At 41.5% G+C, this 20812-nt stretch overlaps 2 protein-coding genes across 2 annotated transcripts in view; one reads left to right on the plus strand and one right to left on the minus strand.

The window, feature by feature from the left end:
• Positions 1–7656, plus strand: part of USP7 (ubiquitin specific peptidase 7) — a 69449-nt gene extending 61793 nt beyond the window's left edge. The window contains exons 24-31 of the mRNA XM_065644486.1: positions 285–393; positions 487–564; positions 852–952; positions 1578–1677; positions 2520–2639; positions 3973–4044; positions 4144–4234; positions 7031–7656. Coding sequence (XP_065500558.1) covers positions 285–393; positions 487–564; positions 852–952; positions 1578–1677; positions 2520–2639; positions 3973–4044; positions 4144–4234; positions 7031–7137 — 778 coding nt within the window. The 3' untranslated portion in view covers positions 7138–7656. The remainder of the gene's footprint in view (positions 1–284; positions 394–486; positions 565–851; positions 953–1577; positions 1678–2519; positions 2640–3972; positions 4045–4143; positions 4235–7030) is intronic.
• Positions 7657–13900: 6244 nt separating this feature from the next.
• Positions 13901–18342, minus strand: LITAFD (LITAF domain containing). Its single transcript, XM_065644483.1, has 4 exons — positions 18237–18342; positions 15849–15914; positions 14548–14707; positions 13901–14009 (listed from the first exon to the last, which is right to left on the minus strand). The coding sequence occupies exons 1-4, from the start codon at positions 18340–18342 to the stop codon at positions 13901–13903; spliced, it is 441 nt and encodes a 146-aa protein (XP_065500555.1).
• Between the last annotated feature and the right edge of the window lie 2470 nt (positions 18343–20812).

A 20812-nucleotide genomic window follows, 5' to 3' on the forward strand; every position in this document is an offset into this window, starting at 1 on the left:
ATTAACCTTTCCCAGTCCAAAGCCTGTGCTGCTGTACTAGTAGTTTGAGAGGAATGCAGGTCTGCCAGCCTGCAGCACAAGAGGTGAGCTGGGAACAGCCGAGAGAGTGGACGCGCACAGTGAATGGTATTTCTGTTGCCATACACTCACCTGAAGCTCTGCACATACTGCTGAGGCTGTGCTGGCTATTGTGTGAAACTGGAAGCCAGGGATAAAAATGGACTTGGTACTCCAATTTACTGAGCAGCAATTCTAAAGAGATTTTTATGTTTTTCCTTCTGTAGTTATAGGGATGGTCCTGGTAATCCTCTTAGACATAATTATGAAGGTACTTTAAGAGATCTCCTGCAGTTCTTCAAGCCTAGGCAACCTAAAAAACTTTACTATCAACAGGTAAGAGTCTTTTGTTTTCATTGGTGCAAATTAAAAAAAAAAATCCTGCCTTGTACAAAGTATGCCTAAAGTGGTTTTCTTTTCTTCCTTAAGCTCAAAATGAAAATAACTGATTTTGAAAACAGAAGAAGTTTTAAATGCATATGGCTAAATAGCCAGTTTAGGGAAGAGGTGAGTAAGGCTGACTCTCACACGCTTGCTGTCATTTGTGTCAAAGCTGGTATGTCACATTCTCTGTTGGCCCTGAATAATACAAAATGAGAACAAAGTTGTACCTTGGGGCGGGGGGAAAATGTGTATTAGTTCTTAAAGATTCTGAAGATAACATAGATGTTCACTTTAGTAATTTTTATCTTTTAAAGATGAATTTTGGATGAAGAGCAGAAACCAGTGCATTCTGTGCCTTAATATGGATATTTTTCAGATTTTCTAACCCTTTTGTGCTTCAATTTCCATAGGAAATAACAGTATATCCAGATAAGCATGGGTGTGTGCGGGACCTGTTAGAAGAATGTAAAAAAGTTGTAGAACTCTCTGAAAAAGGTTCAGGCAAATTAAGGTAAACCTGGAAGATTTTAATTTCTTTTAAGTGATCATGTGGATTTTATGCAGAAAAGTATCCTTAGAATTTAAAATACTGTGGAAATAATTATTATCAAATGAAGTCTGATACTTTGTTAAAAATAAAAAGCCTCCAGATTCATGTTGTTAGAGTTATTATTAACTACGAATATAAAACTTATATAATTATTTATTTTGTATTTCATAAAGTTACATCCTTGAAGGTGCATAAGCTTCTTCAGTTGCATTTGTTAACTCACAGTTTGATAATTGTTTCCAATTCAAGCATTTCATGCTATTCACTTCTCACGAGTTAAAAGTGAGATCATATTAAGAGAGTTTAAAAAATAATTCAAATTAAAAAACCTTTGTCATGTAATTGCATGTACTGGCACTTTTTTTTTTTGCCATAAGCCATAATTAATTTAACCTCTTGTAACTTTACAGCTTAATTTTTACTAAAGATTAAATTTAAAGTTTTACAAGTACAGCAGTAGCATCTGTTTACATCCTGACTACACTAACTGTCAAGGTTTGAGAAAGAAATGTTGCACTGGTTTGTTTGGGTTGGTTTGTTTTCCTTATTTTTTTTTAATACTTTTCCTGTTTGTTTGTTTTTTAAGGCTGCTAGAAATTGTAAGTTACAAAATAATTGGTGTCCATCAGGAAGATGAGCTGTTAGAGTGTTTGTCACCTGCAACAAGTCGAACGTTTCGAATAGAGGTAAATACTACTTCCTTTAAGAAGCTTTAAAAAACTTTGAGAGACTTTGAGAGAAAAAACTCTCTCAAGGGGTAATTCTCCTTTTCTGGATTCCAGTTTTCAAATACTGTGATACTTGCAGCAAGCTAGGTTACATGATACTATGTATGTATTTTTAAAGATAATACTTCTAAAATGTTTCCTTTGTTCCATCTGCTTCCCTATCATTATTTCATTCTTTAATTTTTTATGTATGTTTATTTTAACAATACATGAAGATTTGGCGAGGGCTTGTCCATAGGACATTTGCTGCCTTCATAATAATACCAAGGTTTATTTGAGGACTCATGATATAAATGTTTATGCTTAGAACTCACTTTCATAGTCTAAACCGAAGTGTTCTTTAAGACTTTGTTTCCTTTTCTGTTAAGTTTGAGCTTCTTGAGGCAAACTTTCATACTTTTATATGTGATTTCTCTAAACATTTCATCATTCAAATCTTTTAACTTGCTTCAAAGATCAGAAATTTTTTTTAAAAGTTTCCAATGTAAGCTGGAATGAAGAGACAAGAGGTCTCTGATATTGCTGTGGGCTGCTACAGCTGGTGGAGGATTTTGCGTCAAAAAAGCCATTTGGGGATGCCAGGAAGGTATTCAGTGGGTAGGGAAGCTGAGATGCTGTCATGCCGGGATGGATGGCCCTTGTAAAAAGACCCTGTCAAACAACATGGTTCTTCTAACTGTTTTTAAATAGACTTGTTTCGCATCAGTAAGAGTGCATCAATTATGCTTTTAGTTACTTAATAAGGCACTTTGGGGGGAAGTTTTAGCTGATTGTGGTAATAATTTTATGTCTGCATCTAGGAAATTCCTCTGGACCAGGTAGATATAGATAAAGAAAATGAGATGCTAATCACAGTGGCACATTTCCACAAAGAGGTTTTTGGGACGTTTGGAATTCCGTTCTTGCTGAGGATACACCAGGTACAGTGTTATGCCTCCTTTTTTCTCTCCCTGGGTTTATATTGATGATGTTTTCTTAAAGTACTGTCAAAGAAATTGATTAATGTAAAAAGTGTGTAGGAACATATTGCCCCTCTATAAAACGTTCTGCTTTTTTACAGTTAAATCATTTGCCATCTCTGCTTTCTTTTGCATATACAGATGGTTTAGTGTTTCAGTGACCCTGTGCAATATAGATACTTTCTAGAGAAAGTAGGCATTCAGCATCAGCCAGGGACTTGAAATACTGCCAAGCAATAGTACCCACTCCCTCACCACCACCCCGACCCGCACAACCACCCCCAACAAACCCAGAATCCTGTTTCTGATACCATCTCAGCAATTGCCACGCAAACCTGCTGGCAGAAGTGGCTCAGCCATGGTCACTTGGCTTCTCGTTGAGACACATGATTATGAAAAATGAGTTTGCTTTCTTCAGCATTTTCTAAGATGAGTTTGCATTTCATAACTTGTGTAATTTGATGGCCTTTATCTTCTAGGCCTAGATGTTAATACAAAAGCGAAAGCTAATTTTGAAAGCTTAATTTAAATTCTGAAGGTTTTCTGTGGTGCTGCTCCAGCCGAACGTCACACTAATTCTGCTGATACCAAACTTTATTTCTGGGGCAGTTAGCAATTTGCTTCTATACTTTTTATGGTTCATGTATGTTGGTTTGTGTGAAAATTACCTACTTTTCTAATAGTTTTGGATTGAGGAATATGTCTACATCTCTGCATCCCATGGAATTTTATTATATTTCCATATTTTTGATCAATGTAGAGTAAAACCTGTGTGTTGTTTTCTGGTGGAAACCATTGGCACGGCATTTCCCTGCCTATGACAGTTGATATATATGTTATTGATATTTAAGTTGATGGTATCCATCACTTTTTTGGGCAGTTTATATACACAGCGTGCAGAAACATGCTACAGTAACATTCTAATTTAGGGTGAGCATCACAGGTGCTTAGAAAGAATATGTAATTCTTTTTTTTTCCAAAGTCCTATTTCACTGCTAATTTTCTAACGTTGTTTCTTAACTTTAACCTGACTTGCACACATCATTAGCAGTGCTTGGTTGATTTATGGCACGGTTTGCATAATGTTGAATCAATAAGACTTACGACTTGCTATAAATTCAGGAACTTTATGTTGTTATTGCGTATTACATTGGATCACGTCGACACTTGTGTTATTTTGTAAATAACTGAGAAATTAAGGCAACGTATTTCAGTGAAGCCTGAAGCAGGAAATATTAACAGCATCCCTTTTTTCCTATTTTTTTAACATTAAAAATCTCGTTGTGATTATTAGGGTGAACACTTCAGAGAAGTTATGAAGCGAATTCAGACAATGCTGGATATACAAGAAAAAGAATTTGAAAAGGTACACCACTCATAACCAGTTGCGAGTTATGCTGTGCAATTAGACTTGAAGGCTTTACTTCAGTGCAGTATCTTACCTGATTTTATTTCCTTTTCATAGTTTAAATTTGCAATTGTAATGATGGGCCGACACCAATATCTCAATGAAGATGAGTATGAAGTGAACTTGAAAGATTTTGAGCCCCAACCTGGTGAGTTTTCAGACAACATGACTCTTCTTTTGACCTCCTGAAGCTGCTCTGGCAGTTGTAACAATGTGATTATCCCTAACTCAGGATGCAGAAACGGATTGTTCTTTGAACATGGAATACATCATGTGCAGTAACTAACCAAGTATTTACATACACTTGTGTGCACATTTAACAGCGCTAAGTGTGTATGTTAGTCTGAGAATAGGTATTTTATAGCACAAAAATAGCTGAATCTGTTTCTTTGTGAGTTAAAAGTTTGCATTTGAATGACCAAATGCATCGAATATCAGTATAACATACTTTACAGAAGAGAGTTGGAACACCAGTTGCACCTTATCTATATTGCCCCTTTGCTCCCTTGTATGTTTGATTTTCACATTGTTATTGGTGTATGTGCTGGTGTTATTTCTAAAAAAAAAAGTACTAAGGTGCATTCTCATAAGATGCTTATTTCAACTGTGCTGCGGAGAGGTATTTGAATTCTCAAATTCGTTGAAGACTCTCTTGTTCATGCTTGATATCTTCAGTGAATCTGAAGAATCTAACAAGAATATTACATTTGAATAGGGTGCTGTGTAGGTTTGCTTTTCCCGAGAGGCGACTCCTCAAGCTACAAATGCAGCTCTGTTCTGGATTTGCCCATGGATGGCCTACCAGCTTGTTTACTTGACTGGTATTTAAAGCTTGATTCTCTGAGGAATGCACACGTGGGAGAAACCAGGCTAATCCTTCAGCAGTTCCACCACAGTCATCTTTTGAGAGTTTCAGCAGGGCTCTGTTGAAGCCTTGAATTCACCGGGGTTTTTTGCCCTGGCTTAGCTCAGTGTTCCTTTTTGTGAGCTGCACTGTCTGGTAGAAATGAGATTGAGGACAACTTGCTCTCTGCAGTTGTATTTTTCTGACAATTATGAGCTCTGGTTTTTTGTTGGCAGGTTGTGCTAGGGCCAAATGTGCTCTGATTTTTTTCAAGCTGTGTTCTGGATTTGTGTACTAGTTGTAAAGAAATCCTGTAACTGTCCATTTATTTGAAAACCCACAGAGAGACCGATACCATTAATGAGTACTTTTGGGAACACAGCAAAAAGTCTTCTCATTTTGGTACGTTATAATACAGCCAGGTTTATGGTTCATGGCTGTGAACATGAGGGGACTTGCCAAATGTAAATGTCTGCATCTGCACCAGTCATCCCCGAGCAGAGTTGTGGTCGCTGAAGGGGCTTTTTTTGTCCTGCACTAATTGTGGGGGTTCTCTGGATGACAGACTCGGAGGTGGACCTTCCTCCATGGACAGATAAACTCTTTTGTGTGCTCAGAGCAGGCAGAGTCTCGATTTTATTCCATGAGTCATCATTTTGGGAGTGGGAAGGGGAAGGCAATAGTCTGAAACAAACTGTCGGAATTTCTGAGTAAAGCAGAGCCAGTATTGCCAAAATGATGTGAAGACTAACCAGGTAACTAGGTCAAAAGTACAGGACGTGGCAGAAATTGGAAAAGGGAGAAGTTGAACTGTTCGTAGGAGTTATAGAGAATGTGAGAGTAAAGGGATTTAATCTCAGAGTTCACAGGATATTGCCCCTTTTATATAAATCACTTTGATAGATTCATCCCCCCCTGAAATTCTCCTAAGGGGTGATAATATGGTGCTCCAGCGCCTTCTTATCTAAATAGTATTTCAAGGTGTGGGGCTCGCGTGTTTCTACAGTACCAGATTTTACCACATGCTGGACTGTTGGAACCGAAGCTTTGGCATTCTCTAATGTGGTTGATGTGGCTGATGTCAAAAGTGTCCCTCTGCTTTTACAGAGAGGCACTCCAGCAATGTGCTGGCGCTAACACTGTGGGTCTTCAGTTCTTTCTTTAATAGACATTCAAGTGATCTCAGCAAGATTGGCAGTTCTTGTTTATATTTGACATTGACCATTATGTCACACAAAAAGACAAATAGTTTTGATTGAAGAAAACAGATCAAAAATTCAGATGCAGGCAACCGAAAGGTCAAGTGTTTTATGCTTTAGTGGTTGCAGTCGATGGCTTTAAATGTAGGAGTGTGCATTTCATGCTGGAGGGCTATTTACTTTCTGCCTTTATCATTTCACTTCAAAGAACATTTGATGCTCTGCACTGAGGACATCTTAAAAGAGAATTTGCAAGAAGTGTGCGGACTGTGGTTTTTCCTGAAAACTTGTGGTAGATAGAACCATATTAGGTTGAACAATAGAAAAAATATCTGTATGTTTTCTTTACAATCTAAGTATGACGAAATTTTTTTCTCCGAAAATAGAGGTCAGTTACATGATTTCTTAATTAACTGATTATTTACATTTTACATGTATTTGGCAAATATTCCCACTTAAACCAGGTGATAAGAATAACATAGTACAGCAGAGGAAACTTATAATATGGCAAATACTGTAGGTTGCCAGATGATGGATGCCTCCCTGTTTCAGACAGGCTCAGCAGCTCTGGTGAAAGCTGGTACTCCAATGTTCCTGTGGCTGTAAATTGTGACAGTAGTTCTCTTGCTTTAGCGCACACTTCACTGCTGTAAACTCTGTAAGTGACTGAAGAGGAGAAAAACCAGCTACCCGATCCAGAAGCAGCTGTAAAATAATTTTTTGGAAGGGAAGGAGCGGTCAAGGCAGCCTGGGCTGGCTGTGGGCTGCAGGACCGTTCTCTTCCACAGCCGGTGATTCCCAGCGAATGCTGAACAGGGCCCACAGGAGCAGGTCGTTTGAAGGAAACTTTCCAATTTAGTCTTAAAACCTCATTGTTTTCTTTTTCTCTTTTCTTTTCTAGGCAACATGTCTCATCCAAGGCCGTGGCTAGGGCTTGACCATTTCAATAAAGCCCCAAAGAGAAGTCGCTACACTTACCTTGAAAAAGCTATTAAAATCCATAACTGACTTACTTAACCAGATCGTCAAGGCGAGCGACAAAACTAAGTGTGTGTGTGCACCTTTTTAACAACTGTAGAACTTTGGTACACGTGCACTATATCTGAAGTCTTCAGCAAGAGGATTTGCTGCTGATGTTAATTTTATTTTGTTGAGGCTGTTCAGTTTGGCTTCTCTGTATCTATTGACTGCCCTTTTTGAGCAAAATGAAGGTGTTTTTATAAAGCTTGGATGCCAATGAGAGTTATTTTATGGTAAACGTAATGCAAGGCAATTGTCAGCATAATGAGGGAAGAGTTTAGTAGAACAGTTGACATTGGCAAAATATTTGTCTGTAGTACGTTTATAGATGGCATAAGCTGGCTGGCTGCCCTTCCCGGCGTGGTGTTCACCATCACTGCAGCTAGTAAGTCTTATGTTTAGACTCACATCAGATTTATTTCCTTCAGTTATACTTTAATGACATTTTTGTGCATTTGTAAATGCAAAAAAACCTCACATCATCAATAAATAGCAATCTCTACTTCATTGTGTACATTGTTGGCACTTATTCGGGATTTTTGTCTCCTCCAGCTGCATAGAATCTTTTTTAATAAACTAGTTTTCGTTTAATTTAGTCACTACTTTGCATCCCATTTTGCCGAGTGGATGCCCTGAGTCCTAAAATGAGATATTTGGGTATTTTTATTAAATTTTCAACCATTGATAAATACTGTTGCGATTTATTATGCCATCTTCTGGCAAATAGAATGACACTCGAAAGTTGGCAAAAGCAAGGGAAAGGATTATAAATATCGTTAATTTAGTTAACATGGGAAGAGATGGGGAAAACACAGGAAATAGCCTTTTAGCACAGAGGGCATGCTCACTAGTGTTTAGTAAGCTGTTGACTTTGTATAAAAAAGGAAGAAAAAAAATAGAAAAAAAAAGAAGAAAAAAGAAAAAATGAAATTGTATATTTAAAGAATGAACATGTACAATTTAACACTTGGAGGTTAATTTTGTTGGGTGAGTCTGCAAGTGAATTTCACTGATGTTGATATTCATTGTGTGTAGTTTTATTTCAGTCCCCAAACGGCTTCCTTTTATTTTGGAGCTAATGCCAGCCGCGTGTCTAGTTTTGAGTGCAGTAAAGATAGAATCAGCAATTCACACTTAATTTTACATTCTTTTCCAGTATTTTATTTTGTTTCTGTAGCCGCAGTGTACAACAACTCTTCCTGTATATTGCCTTTTTTTGCTGGAAAATGTTGTATGTTGAATAAAATTTTCTATAAAATTTTTCTTCGGTGAGTGATGACATGGACGTTAAAGAAGATTTCTCCCCTCCTTGGAAACAGAGTTTTGGGAAATGTTCTAATTTGTGAAAGGTTTGCTACAGGTGTGGGCTTTTTCTTAAGTATTGAGAATCGTATAACCCTCAGATTGGCTGTTTTGGGGAAAATTTGCGGGGTTTTCTATTCAATTGTTTTGGGCTTTGGAGGGTTGTTTTGGTTTGGGTTTTTTTGTTTGGTTGGTTGTTCTTTTTACATCCTAGCTAGTCACATTTGAGCTTAATGAATAAAAGGTTTTCCAGGAAGGAGCCATGTACAATGAAGTTGTCATTGTGGTGGACTTGGCTCTGCCTGTATGAAATTTTGTGGTCCAGATTCTCAAGTCTAGTATTATAAACGGTGCAAAGTGAAATCTGGAGTTCCTAAAGGTAAGCGCTCTCAACAGAGGAATAGATTCTCACTCTAATGTGTTCCCTGTGTTCATAAAAAACCAGAAGGTGCTCAGGAGCTTCCCAGACCTGTCAGTAAACATGTAGTAGGGGTTGTGTACACGTGATGGCCTTTACACTTCTGTCTGAGGTGGATTTTGGTGATTACTTAAAACACCAGCAACTGTTTTTAAATTTTGAGATCTATTCCATTCCTTCAGGCTTAGTATTAATCGCTCAAGTCTTAAGTATGTTTGCATTTCTTTTCAATTTATATCTTGCAGTGCTTTTTACTCTCTTATTTCCAGTCAAGGCAAACTAGTTGTTAGGGTGTGTTTTGGTTTGTTTGGTTATTTGGTTTTGTTTGGTTGGTTTGGTTTGGTTTTTTTCCTTCTTGAGTGCACAAGTTACAGGTAGAGGGAAGTGCTTAAATGACATACCTTAAGTGGATAAAGTTTTTCTTTTATTTGTATTTGCATCAAACTTGCCAGAATTACACCACCATCCATGTGGTGGTTTTACTAGCGCTTGGTTTGTCTCTACAGGCTTTCAGTAAATGTCAAGGTTTGTACTCAAAATATTTCTGTAAAATCAGAGACTCTGGTCAGCAGTAGTAAGCCCTGATTATATTTTGTGAATTTAATGTTATGGGAGAATGATCCAAAATTGAGCTTGTATCTGAACACCACTATGTCTTCAGATTAATTCATGGGATATCGGCAGCTTTTAGGGAGTATCTTAAGAAATCACAGTACTTCCTATTTCAGAAGAAAATACTGCTAACAAAGTAAATTTGGGGTGACTTTTGATTTTTAGATTACTAGTCTTTACATGCTTCAGTATTTGTGTATTCCCACACTAGTTTTGAAAAGATGATACTTTAAAGCATTCTGTATGCATTGTTTTCAATAACTGAAGTTTTTAATGGAATTTTTTTGGGGGGCACAAGTAACTTGATACTCAAATGTGGAAACGCACACACCTATGAAGAGGACAATAGGAGGTTTTCTCAGGTGTGGTATCATTCAGTTCATTCTAAAAATTTACAATAATATGGTCTTCAAAACTACCACGCTTTCCATTCCTTATTCTGATTTTCGGAATTATCTGGATAATAATGAATTATTAAGTTAATGATAGTATAAGTGTTCAGCAATAAGGATGTAATGTCACAGTACACAGGATCAGAGCAACATGATGTTAATGGCCCATCTGAACTCTCCCTACAAAAACTGCAAGTGTTGTTCCTGTAGCTTCACCTAGTGCCTTTTATCCTAAAGGAGCCCAAAGCGTTCTGTGAAATCCAGGCAAGTCACACCAGAGGAATTGTTGCCGACTAGAGAGTGCCAGCCAACGACAGCGCCCTTTGTAGGAGAAGGCTCAGTGACAGCGGGACACATGAGTGCTGCGGCACGACACGTTGGAGGGAACAGGGCTGTGCCTGAGTGAGGAGGTGCAGAGCGGATCTACCCGGGGGCTGGCACCCCAAGGCGCCCCCCAGCACCCCACCACGGCCGGGTACCCCCCGCAGCTTGGACCAGCCTCTCCCACAGGCTCTGCGCCGGCTGCAGGCCCGGAGCTCAGCTACGCCGTGGTTTTGCTATTTAAACATCCTTTGTGAGAAATAATTTTCTGTAGCAACTGTGTATGTAGTGTAAATAAAGCAGACGAGGATAAACACTGCCTTGGTGTCTTTTGTCTGTTCGTTCTAGGAAAGATTGGGAGCAACAGCTAGTGGGCTGCTCAGAAGTCAGGGTGATTTTGGTTAGATCAAAGAGATACATTTTGCAAAACTCAGCCAAATTGTGTGAAGAATGATGTTCATTGTGCAGGGAGAGCTGGACCAGAAGGTAAATCCTGACTTCTGTGTAATTTCCAGGTTTTCAACTGTTTTTGTTTTATTTTGTTTTGTTTTTTCCTCAGAGGAACTGAAGAGCATTTGGATTTTGAAGCGAAGAGCATCAGTGGTGGGTGTGAGCGGTGTGGTGTCAGTGTTGGCTTTTGAACCAGCCTGGTCTTTAGGGTCAGAAAAAGGGGAAAATGTTCAAGTGTGATATGCCTGAATCTTGCTTCTAATTTGTGCTCAATTTCTGTCCCAGGTGATGTTGAAATTAGCTGTGTACCAAGTGGGCAGGAAATGGTACTTCTGAACCACGATGCTGTAGCTGGAAGCCTTTATTTTTTATTAAATGCTTGTGTAAACTGTTGTGCCTCCAAATATTGGTGTAAAAATATTCTTACTACTTCTGTTAAATGTCTTCTGCACGTCTTAAATCGTATATGATTTCCTTGTTAGGTATACATTCATGTGTTTTTGCTTGTGCACCTTTCCTCCTAAGTGTTATCCAGCTTGGATGTGTTATTCACCACTACTTCACAGCTTGCTGTTTCACAACTAGATTTTAAAACGCAGAAAAATTGTAGCTTTTTTTAAAATGTGCGAAACACTGCAGAGCTTGTCGAGCTGACGCCTGCTTGTCTGCTTGTGTATTGAATCGCGGTGATGTTATTTCCCATCAGGTTGAAGTCAGATGGCGGGTCAGTGACCCTGGTCCCCAGTGGCAGCTGCTGTGGGACCTGCCTTGGTGGCAGCGCTGGGTGGAGGATGCCCGGAGATGGTGGCTCTGGGCTTCACGCAGGGCCATGGAGTCAGTGTGAAAGCTCCTCTGTAGAGATACCTCGCTCAGGACTGCAAAGCACTGCCAAGCACTGCAAAGCACTGCCACACCTGTGTCTAGACGGATAAAATATAAAACCAATTCCAACAGGTAATGGTCAGTTTGTTTCCAGGTGATGTGCTTTGCACACCCGCTGTGCTCAGGTGCTGGGGACGGTCGGTGGTTTGTCACAGGACGTCCCTCTGGCGCCCAGTCCCATTTCAGGCTCCGTGGAGGTGCGTGGAACAGAGTCCTGCTGCTCTTGCTCTGAAGGGTTTGTGCTTGGCTGCTACGAGTTTCCTTTAACAGGATCTCATGGTTTTGCTGCCCTATCTCAGCAGGGCAATGGGGTTTTTTTTCAGTTGTGGCGCTCGCCAGGCTGGGAGGTCAGGCTGCCGCTCCGGCACAGGTGTGAGCTGGCTCCGTGCAGCGGTTTGATTTGCCTGGAAAATAGTTGTTAAACAGTTTTTACTTCTGTTAACCCACTTGTACTTTTTTCACTTGTCTTAGAGTCTAAAGACGGGAGTTTCTGTGCTCTGAAGGCTGCAGCTCTCGTACTGGAAGCACAAACCTCGGTTGTGGCAGCGCCCTCCGCCGCTGTCCCCGCACGGCCCGGGGTGCGGGTGTCCCCGCGGTGTCCCCGCGGTGTCCCCGCGGTGTCCCCGCGGGCGGGGCGGTTTGTGGAGCGCGGGCTGTTCCCGCCGCGGGGCGGGCAGGGCGGCCGCGCTCCCCGCGGCGCTGCGAGGCGGGCGCCGTTCGGTTCGTTTTCCCGCTGAAAGTTGCGCTCGGCCGTGATTTTGTGTGAAACGAGGCAGGGCAGAGGTGCGCGGTGTGTCGCCCCAGCAGTGAAGCAGCTCAGGCCAGGGCTGTGCGCTGCTGGCGGGACGTCCCCGGGTGCGCAGAGCGGCCAGCGCGCCCTGAGAGGATCCTCCGGGCTCCGGAGTCGCTGTTACCAATAGCTCTTTAGGGACACAACTGTCTTTTTATGGCTTTAATTCACCAAGTAGCTAAAACGAAGGGTTTGATCAAACTTAATGCCAGGCTAAGTGGCGAGTTTTAAAGTTATTTCAACTACCCTGGTTCCCCAAAAATAAGACCTACCCCGAAAATAAGCCCTAGCGTGTTTTTTTTTTTTTTTTTCAGGATTTTTGAAGATGCTCAAAATATAAGCCCTACTTCAAAAATAAACCCTAGTTATAGTCCATTTAAAAAAGTAAATTTAAACAGCGTCCAGGCAGCTATACATGTAAAAAAGTAAGCATATTTTGGAGTAAAAATTACTATAAAACCCCATTTTATTTTTGGGGAAACAGGGTACGTAGTATCTACAGGCCCTTCAGAGCATGGGCAGGTCTCAGTCACAACAAAACGCCGTGGTGTGTGCCACACATCCCGCTTGCCCACAATAGCTATGGTACTAACACTGGAAAACAGGGGTTTATTCAATTCTTCCATTTACCTTTCCAGCCAGCAATAAACAGCAGCAGCTGCTGCTGCTGTCAGTGTCGAGCAGGGTCTGGGCACCCTCTGGGCAAGTAATTGCAGAGACTCAATTTTATAAGGTAAGTGACTTTGGATGAGAACCATAACGATTCTCTGCGAAGTGTAAAGCCCAGTAGGTCCTGCTCTGGGAGATGATGCCCCGCAGTGGGAAGGCAGAGAGGTAAAATGAGCACCTTGTTTTGGTGACTTTTTTCAAGCCATGCTTGCTGATTTTTCTTCTTTGTACGTTTGCCTTTCGGTTCTTGGTTTGTGAAAGTAACCAGGGTGTCCCAGTCTGACCCGCATCTCCACTCTGGATGCAACAGGTCATGAAAGCAATGCAGACAGGAGATGTTTTGCCAGTGTTGTTAACAATAACAAGTTTATTTTCTTACCTCATGTATAATACAGTAAAGACAATCTTATAAGTTAGTGTTTCATTAATAAATAATCAGCTCCACTGTACCACCCACAGCCCTGCAGGGGTAGGTCCCATACGAAGAAGATCAGAGAGAAATGAAGTCCCGACCAGTCAGTTCCAGTGCATAGAAGGTAAGTGCTTCTCTAAAACGTGCATGTCCAAACCTCTCCGTTACTGGTGGGTTGGAAAGTCCAGAAGAGTCTGTGTCCCAGCTGGGTTGGAGATTCGAGAGCAGTAGCACTGCAGTACTCACTAGCTGGTCACTTCACAGCTCAGGATAGCGATTCAAATCGAGCATAAATCCAAGCGATGTTTTGTAAATTAGTCTTCAAGGCTTTTTGTTTTGAAGTCAGTCCAACCATGTGATGGTAACTCCAGACGGTTCACCAGCAAGGGAGCTACACGACCTAAGCCTACCCCTATGTGTTTCCTAGTAGTAGTTTTACGTGTAGAATCTTACGCCATTAGGAAACAGAGACTCGACATCATCTGGTTGTATAAACTTTCTTTTTATAGTCTTTTGTATCTATAAATATGAAATTCGCAGTATGGGCAGTAATGGTCTGCATCCTTGAAGCACCTTATGAACAAAGGTACGAAGCAGCATCCAAAACAGCACCTACGGCCAAAGAGGAGGTGGACAGGCATGGAATGAGTTACTGACTTTTCTTTCTGCTGGGTACATTTGTGCTGTTTCTCTGCCGTATTCTGTCTGCCTTTTCACTGCATTGGGGGAGTGGACTAGATGATCTTTCGAGGTCCCTTCCAATCCCTAACATTCTGTGATTCTGTGATTAATCCCCCTTCTCAAGTCTCTTAATGGTTAAAGTATCTTCTAAAAAATTAATCATCTTCACTGCTAACGTCTTACGCGTTAGTCTGAGCCTGATTCTTAAGTACAGTAGGGAAGCAGGTAACGTCGTACTAATTTTTGCTCATCTTACAAAAAGTAATAATGTATTTGTTTAAATTTAACAAGTTGGCATCCCCTGTAGCCATGATGACTGTATCTAGAATGGACAGAATGGCTTCTTATCAGCTAGAGAAGGGCAAACTGTCTATATAAGCACTAAGTAGAACTTCTGCTTTTTTTAATGAGTCTTTTTTTAAACCTTCTGCTATGAAAAAATATCTTCAAAGTATACATGAAATCTTACCCAACCATACACAAGCTGGTGCACAGCAGGTAGGACAGCCTGCCCAGCCTGAAGGTGACCCGTGTGGTGATGTGCTGGCGGCAGGAAGGGCATATTGTGGATGTCGGATTGCTCGAGAAGATTCCTGCTAGGATGACCGGAGGCTGAGACACCATGTAAACTGAGTTTAAGAGGAAACAAGAAGCAGCGGAATTAGAAGCACAAGAAATGTTTTCTAAGTTATAAAATCTGAACTGGACAATGTAGGTTCTTAACATGGCTGATCGAGAGGCACCTACATTACTATTATTGATTTCAAATATATTCATAAGAACCACTGAAGTACTTTTTCCATGTATCCCAATATCCCACTTCTACCAGCAGCCAGTGTTTGCTGGGATCAGGACAGATACAGGGAATTGCCTTCGGGATGATCCCCATCGTCAGGCACTGTCCACCACCCACTGGTGGAGCTGCTCTGACATTGAGAACTGATATTTAAAGTAATATGAAAATGCATATTCTCCCTGAAGAAGAGATTTGAAGGGCATAGGGGAGCTTTCTGGATCAACTTTTCAGTAGTTACAAGAAATTAATCAAAATAGCTGAATCGCTCAGATGCTGGTGCTGTCCCCAGTTAGAGAGTCTGTAGCTTCCCTCATGTTTTTTCAGTCTGGACCTGACTGTGTCCAACTCCTTGAGGGGTGCACCCTTTGTAGGTGCAGGAAGGGTATTTTTTCACAAATATTTTCAGTGAAAAATCTCATTTTAAGCATCCTAAACCAAGTTTACGGTACATGCACACTGTAACCTGAAGCAAAATTTCAGGAGTGGAAAGGTCATGTCAGTTAGATAGATGGGATGTAGCATATCTGAGTTTAATTGCCTGCTGGTTTAAGGGATTTTTAAAAATTGATGTGTCTCCTTCCCTCCTGTAAGAGATGTTGTTTGACTCTTCTTTTTGAAGCCTTTCTTTTGAGCTCCTGCACTTTCATAAGGGTGACTAGAACAGGAACAACAAAATAAACTGGACTTAAAATTATTTGTTCTGAAAGTCTCAGGTCCTAGCAGGTCTCAAAAAATAGATGTTTCTGTAGATAGGCTAATGCTGAAAAACTTAGTCTGAGTCTCTTGGTTTATCTTTCACTGTTTCCAGAGAAGTCTCTTGGTTTATCTTTCACTGTTTCCAGAGAAGTTTTCAGCCTCTTAAGTCATGATTGGGTCAGAAAACACCATCTTCTCTGTTGACTTTAAAACCATTTCACTTCTATTAGCATGCAGAACCATGAGCATTGTGAGAAACACAGTCTCCTGGCACTTACCTGGTTGTTCAACGGTGGCTGTTTCTCGACAGGAGTAAGGTGGGGGAGAGGGATATTCGTAACCCCCTATGCAAAGAAAAACAAGGCAAAATGTAAAAATGCGTACAGCTTGTGCCTCCCGAAATCCCTGTTTAGAGTCTGACGAGAGGCTGCGCAGGGGAGGTCTGAAATGACTCAGTGAAGTGCAGGACGGGGAAAAAAACGCTACTGAATTGATTCATGGATTTTTAAAGACAAAAGAGCCCTCAGTGACTAGCTAGACTCACCTTCTGTGTGACACAATCTGAGAAATCGAGTCATTTTTTCAACACAAAGGCAATAACTGCATCTGTCCCAGCAAAACACTGTAATGACACTTGGTCTTAATTTAAGGACTCCGTTGATAAAGGATCCACAATACCTCTGACTAGTTTCAGTGATCATTACCCTTACTATTAATATTTAGAGACCTTTTTCCTAGTTTGAATTTTATCTGCCTTCAGCTTGCAGCCAAGGAATTCCATCATACCCTGTGTTGCAGAAAAATATTAAAGATATTTTTCCTTTTAGTGTGGATAAAAGAGAAGGGAAGGGAAGCTTGCGACTAAGACACCTCATGCTTTTTTAGTTCTTTTACTAAACTTACAAACTAAGAATCATCCTGCCTGAGTGTGAAATAAATGAATGTCTAAAAAATACGCATGTGAGTACATTCAGAATAAATTAATGTGTAAAACTTTACAGCCAGTTAGCGTGGATGTGGTTTGAAACCGCCAGCCTGGTCTGCAGAGCAGCCCTGACGGGGAAGCCCAGCCCGTGCCATCGAGCTGTTCTGAGACAACCAGAGTCCAAACCCGGAGTAAACCCACAGGGCAACGGGATACCAAACTGGGGGTTTCCAGAGTGAGGCAAAACAAAATGGAAAAGCTGAAAAAATGTTAGGGGTGTGTCCTTGATTGGTTTTCCAGAAGTGGGAGAGGTTTGAAATCGCATTTGGGTTTAGTGGTCGTTGGGGTGTGTTTAGTTTCTTTTGAGTTTGGTTTTGGTTTTTTTTGAGGTAAATATATAATATAAATATTAAAAAAATATATAATATAATATAATATATATAATAAGATAAAAATTCCAAAATGTTATTAACATTTGTGGAAAACCCAACTTGTAAAAAATTAAAAAGTAAGGATTTTCCTTCCAATCCCGAAGAGGAGCGTGCTCAGTACAAGCGAGTTATCGCTCGAGATGTTTTTCTGAAGGACCCGCTTCCTGAGCCAGGACAAGATGCTGCAACTCAGTGTTAGATGTGTTGGGTGCCTGTCCTTTGGCTGGTTTAGTAGCTCACGAGGAGTGAGACTTTTTCTCCCCAACCTCTTGCAAGTTCTTCTGAGTTTAGAAAGAGTCCAGAGAGGTCTTTGAAGACAAAAATGTTTACGGGGAGAGCTAATCAGGGTAAAATGCTCTGAAAATGAGTTCAGTTGAGAGGCCCAGTACGGACACATCTAGCCTTATTAGTCACCCTCCGACCTCCCATTCCGGTTTCTGCTCCAGTCCTGTCTGGTGAATGGCAATTTCCTCGATAGCAGGAAGGTAACAAAGGTAAAATCACTGATCTCTCCGTCTGTCTTTCAACGAGTGTAGGCTTGAACAGGCAGAAGACAAAGGAGTGTTGTGAGATACTTATGAAGGTGGGAGAGCAGTGCCTTGTTTCGGAGAGAAAAGAATTAGGTTCTGGTTACGGCTGCCCAGGGCAGCGGTGGAGTCGCCATCCCTGAAGGGGTTTGAAAGGCGTTTAGATGAGATTCTTAGGGACGTGGTTTAGTGTTAGAGTTAGGTTAGGTTTGGACTCGATGATCTTGAGGGTCTCCTCCAACTGAAATGATTCTATGAAAAGCCAACCCAGCAGTGAGACAGCGATGGGGAAGGGTCGTTCTTCCCTGCAGAATCGGCTGCAGAACTGACTCATCTAGGGAGGGTGGTTCTGGGCAGCAGGAGCGTTGGGGAAAAGTCCGGTCCTCTGGAAAACTACATTACAGTTTAAGCACGACAGGGCCCATCCATGCACAAAGTTCACTGTCTGAACATTTGCTTGTTAGGAATGTGAAATTATTGTAGAGATACAACTGCAGCTCCTTTTGCAATAGAGCGTGTGTTGTTAGAAAAATGATTAACTAAACCAACAAAAATATTTTTTTGCCGTTTAAAGTGATATTTTCATTTGGAGATCCTACCAGCTTGCTTACCCCAACGCTGGGTTTTATATGCTGGCACAGGCGTTTTCTAAACCCATCGTGCCCTGGCAAAGCTGGGTCCCTTATGAGCTGGCTCGGCTGAGCTCTGGAAACCAGCTCCCAGTGTTTGCCACACACCATCGAGAGGGTGCTGGTTTAAACCCCTCTGGCGAAGCCTGCTTACCTTCTTGGCTGCAGAACGGTGGTGCTGAGGGTTCTTGTGCGCAGGGGTCACGACGTGGTTCATACATAATCATGGGAATTTCCACAGGTCCCTTCTCACTAGCCATCTCCACAGTTCACCTGCAAAAGTAGCGGAAAATAAAATCTACTGATTGACTTTCAGTGCCTGTTCCTGTAATTCCTAGTTCTCACACTCAGATTTTACTTAGAGGAAAATTCGCGGTTCTCATCTTCTGGTTTTTTTGTAGACTGAAGTGCAGTCAGTTCCTGTTACACTTTATGATGAGGAAGATGGGAAGAGGGAGCAGAAAATACCATCTTTATGTATTTATTTGTGCTGGAAAGCTAAAAATTTAGCCCCAGAAAACACACTATTTGAAGTGTGTAAATTCGTGACTGAAGGTGTTACTTTTGCAGAAAAGTTAACCTTTTTTTTTTTCGTATGGATTGTGAAAATAATCAAGGAAGGGAAGAGCACGCTTTGAAGCACCTGTGAAAAACCTTCATGTGTCATTAAGTCAGAGCCTGCAACCATGCAACCAGTGACAATTCGGATCTATCTTTTCATTTGGTTATTTGCAACCCTATCATCATCATTACTGTGACTAGTTTTGTACTGTGAAACTATTGTCTCACCACTAGTGTGACAGACTTTTGTTGGGCAAGATCATTATTAAATATGACTGCGCTGCCCGAGGCCCTGAACAAGATCAGGCCACAAAGTATTTGTGTTTTGCAGGTTTTAGCAGGAACTGTTCTTTGCAATGCAGGAGAGTGGGAGGAAGAAGACGCAGCTGGAGATGTATGTTTGTGTTGCTTTAAATGGAATGCTGTTAGTTATTCCTAGCTGTCCCTTGCACCAGTATTAACTGGTTAATTTTCTACTAACGTTAACTGTAGGTGTCCGTCACAAAATAAATCTACAGTCTTTGGCGCAGGTCAGCAAGGACGGGTAGTTTTGGGGGGGAAGAGGAGTGAAGGAGTTTGTAGGAGCTGCTAGAAGAGTCTGGTGCAGGTTTGCTGGCTGCTCAGGTGACTCCACGTAGCTCCTTGCAGTCCAGCTGCGTGTCCCGTGTCACTGGTTCGGATCAGGGATGTGCCCGTCTCACCTGCTCGCTGGTGATGCAGAAGTGAGTGGTTACATTTTAAGAGACACCTGGATAAGCGAATAGAGACTGAGATACGTAACATTTGGCAATTCGGCGCAAGCTGCCTGAATATGTGAGGTCAAAATGGAGGGTAGAAATTGCTGAACAAGGCAGGGTGATCTCAACAGGTTTGTTTTCAGCATGTGCTCGAGGGCAGTGTGTATGTAGGAGGCCAGAAGTGGGGGGATTAGTAGTGCTGAGATAAAGCATCAGACCTTTTAGGGAGGAAGAAAAGGAGAAATTTGAAAATATCGCTAGGGAAGAAGTGATGTAATTTTCACCGAGCTGGATGAATGGGAAATGCTATGCAAAATGGCAGCAGAATGAATAAGAAAGGGAATAGGTGGGATGGTCTTGACAAAAAAATGAAAAATACAGCATTGGCTGTGTTAAGGCCAAAGGTGCTGGAGTAAATTGCTAATATATGGATCAAAGAGGAGGGATGGGGAAAGGTATACTTGGTATAAAGAAACAAAAACAGGTGATTGGAAATACTAGAGGTATTAATAAGCCGTTGTTGAAACTCCATGAGGATCCCACTGAGAAGAAAAAACCAGAGCTGAGAATCAAGAGAACATGGTAAGATGAATCTGAGAGCCAAGGAAAAGTAGTGATCTATAGAGAAGACAGACAGTGCATCAATAGTAACTGCAGATTCAGGAGTGTGATGGTAGACAAATACTGTATTATCCAATGTTGATGACCAAGGGCTGTTCCCTCGGGACAAAGATCAGTGGGCAAAATTATAGGGAGTCTCTTCAAATTTTGGCCTATGGCTATCTTGGTACTTAAACACCATACACTAAATACTGGGTGGTGTCAGTTCTGGTGACATTTCTGCTGAATTCATCTTGCTGTGAAACAGGAAGAAGAGGAAAGGGCTTTTGAATGTCACCGCATGGCTGCAGGCCCAAGCCAAAGCCCTGTCATGCGGCAGAGAGTGGGAGGGAATCAGTGGTTAACATAGTGAGAGTGTTGCAAGTTAACAGCCAAATGTGAGCAAACACTGACTAATCCTTGCTCCACCCAGTGAGGTATTAGTATAATAGCCCCAGTTAAATGTATAGGACAAGAGATGCAGAAGTGAATCAGCAGCAGGGCCAGGAGCGGTGTGGGAATCCCGCTGGGTGCCAGGTTTGCGTTGGCTCTAATAGAGCCGTCAAGCACAGCAGCTGTGGGCAGTCGGTAAAGCTGGTGCCCTGAATTTGCTGCGTTTTCAGTGTCTTGTTACGCGCTTCTGATTGTGCTGCCAGCGGCTCTGTGTGTTGTGACGATCACCTGCCCCAGAGCTGCTGAGCTGGGACCCAGCTTCTGCAGGACCTTCTTCAGCTTCAGGAGAAAGTACCAGCGATCAGAAACCCTCTGGGCATCAATGCTGCCAAGTCCAGAGGGCCAGGAAAGGCGTTTGCTGGGGTGTTGTATGCAACTC

This window comes from Caloenas nicobarica, chromosome 14 (genome assembly GCF_036013445.1).
Source record: "Caloenas nicobarica isolate bCalNic1 chromosome 14, bCalNic1.hap1, whole genome shotgun sequence".
Lineage (NCBI taxonomy): Eukaryota > Metazoa > Chordata > Aves > Columbiformes > Columbidae > Caloenas > Caloenas nicobarica.

Coding starts and splice junctions, on each gene's coding strand:
- LITAFD (XM_065644483.1), bottom strand. CDS start 18,342: ATGGCTAGTGAGAAGGGACCTGTGGAAATTCCCATGATTATGTATGAA. Junction 14,708..15,848: donor AGCCACCGTTGAACAACCAG/GTAAGTGCCAGG, acceptor TCTTAAACTCAG/TTTACATGGTGTCTCAGCCT. Junction 14,010..14,547: donor ACCAGCTTGTGTATGGTTGG/GTAAGATTTCAT, acceptor CTTTGGCCGTAG/GTGCTGTTTTGGATGCTGCT.